At 64.8% G+C, this 1,507-nt stretch overlaps 1 protein-coding gene across 1 annotated transcript in view; it reads right to left on the reverse strand.

Moving 5' to 3' along the window:
* Nucleotides 1-1,507, reverse strand: part of TTLL10 (tubulin tyrosine ligase like 10) — a gene marked incomplete at its 3' end in the record, with an annotated part of 9,818 nt that overhangs the window by 6,476 nt on the left and 1,835 nt on the right. The window contains 1 exon segment of the mRNA XM_021709308.1: nucleotides 651-768. Coding sequence (XP_021564983.1) covers nucleotides 651-768 — 118 coding nt within the window.

Below are 1,507 nucleotides of genomic sequence, written 5' to 3' on the forward strand. Positions count from 1 at the left end.
GGCCTGACCCGGCCCCCACCCTGGCCACGCCCCTCCACTCTCGGACCCTTCTATACCTGGCCCCTCCTCCCCGCACTTTTGCCCGGGGCCATTCTCTCCCAGCATCCCGTGCCTGGCCCCACCCTGCCCTGGCCCTGCCCCTCCACTGCTGGACCCTGCCCTGCCTGGCCCCCCTCTTGTCTCGGTCCTTCGTCCTTCCTCTCCCAGCCCTAGAGCCTCCAACGCCTGGCCCTGCCCATGCCCTAGCCTCACCCCTGCTGGACTACTGGAACCTTCCATGCCTGGCCCCATCCATCCACCACTGCACCCTCCCGCTCCTGGGCCCGCGGCTGTCCTGGCCCCACCCCCCCACGACCAGACCTCTCGGGGCTGACCCTCCTAGCTCATGGCCTCCTAAGGCCCCCCCAAGACCTGCGTCTCCCCTTGGCCACCCGCAGCCCCTACCACTCCCTTCAGGTCCGACCTTGGCACTGCCCTGACCACTTACTCTGGCCGCACCTCCACCTCGTCCACCAGGCCCTTGCCAGACCTGGCGCCACTCGTACCCTCCTGGACCACCTGACCTCCTCCAAAGATTCTAGCCCTGCCCTGGCCACGCCCCCACTTCATCATACCCCCCAAGAACTGCTGGCCTTCTCCAGCGGCCTCACCATCAAACAGGGTGAAGAAGGCTTCTCTCTCCTCCCTGATGTCCAGACGGTAGGTCTCTGGGAAAAATTCTTCCATTCTCAAGACCCTGGGAAGCAGGAGGTGGGGAGGATGCAAGGACTGTCCCTTGCCCCAGGCTTGCCCAGGGCGGGCTGGAGGGAGCACTGGACTGGGAAGCCATGTGGGGCCCGGGGACCCCTGTAGCTTTTGGGTTCCCCCAGCTGTGTCCTCCACAGAGCCTTTGCTCTTTCTGTTCCCTCACCATCGCCACTCTTCTGCAGGCTCTCCTACATCTGGCCTCCGCCGGCCTTCTGACTGCTGGACCCTCACCCTGGCCCTCCCACTGCTCCTTCTCTCATGCGAGTTCTTGCAGCCCCAACTGGCTCAGCCTGTGTCCCCAGTGCCAGGATGGGGCCCGCGTGCCACAGGGGGGAGCATGGGTCCCTGAGTGCCAGGACGATGCCCACATTCTGCAGGGGTCAGCTTGGACCCCGAGTGCCGGGACGGTGCCCACACACAGCAGGGTCAGCATGGACCCGAGTGCAGGGAGGGTGCCTGCACGCTGCGGGGGCAGCATGGGCCCCTGAGTGCCTCTGGCCCCCGTTCATACTCTCTTTGGCGTGGAAGCTTCTCTTCCAGGTCATTCTTCGATTCAGGTCTGAGTGGCCCCTCCAAACTGGCATGCCTACCTCTGGGGTTGGCTGGCACCTGGGAAGTCTTCAAAGCTGCATGCTGCACTCTTTCCAAACCTGCAGCCAGGGCAAAGGGCCTGGCCTGAGTGTTTGGAGAGTGAACTGGTGGGGATGGGGGCTGAGAAGTGAAGGGATGGAGGGGCGGAGGTTGAGGGGGAGGAACAGGG

Source organism: Carlito syrichta, unplaced genomic scaffold, assembly GCF_000164805.1.
Source record: "Carlito syrichta isolate Samal-C Ts95f unplaced genomic scaffold, Tarsius_syrichta-2.0.1 Scaffold171515, whole genome shotgun sequence".
Classification (NCBI taxonomy): domain Eukaryota; kingdom Metazoa; phylum Chordata; class Mammalia; order Primates; family Tarsiidae; genus Carlito; species Carlito syrichta.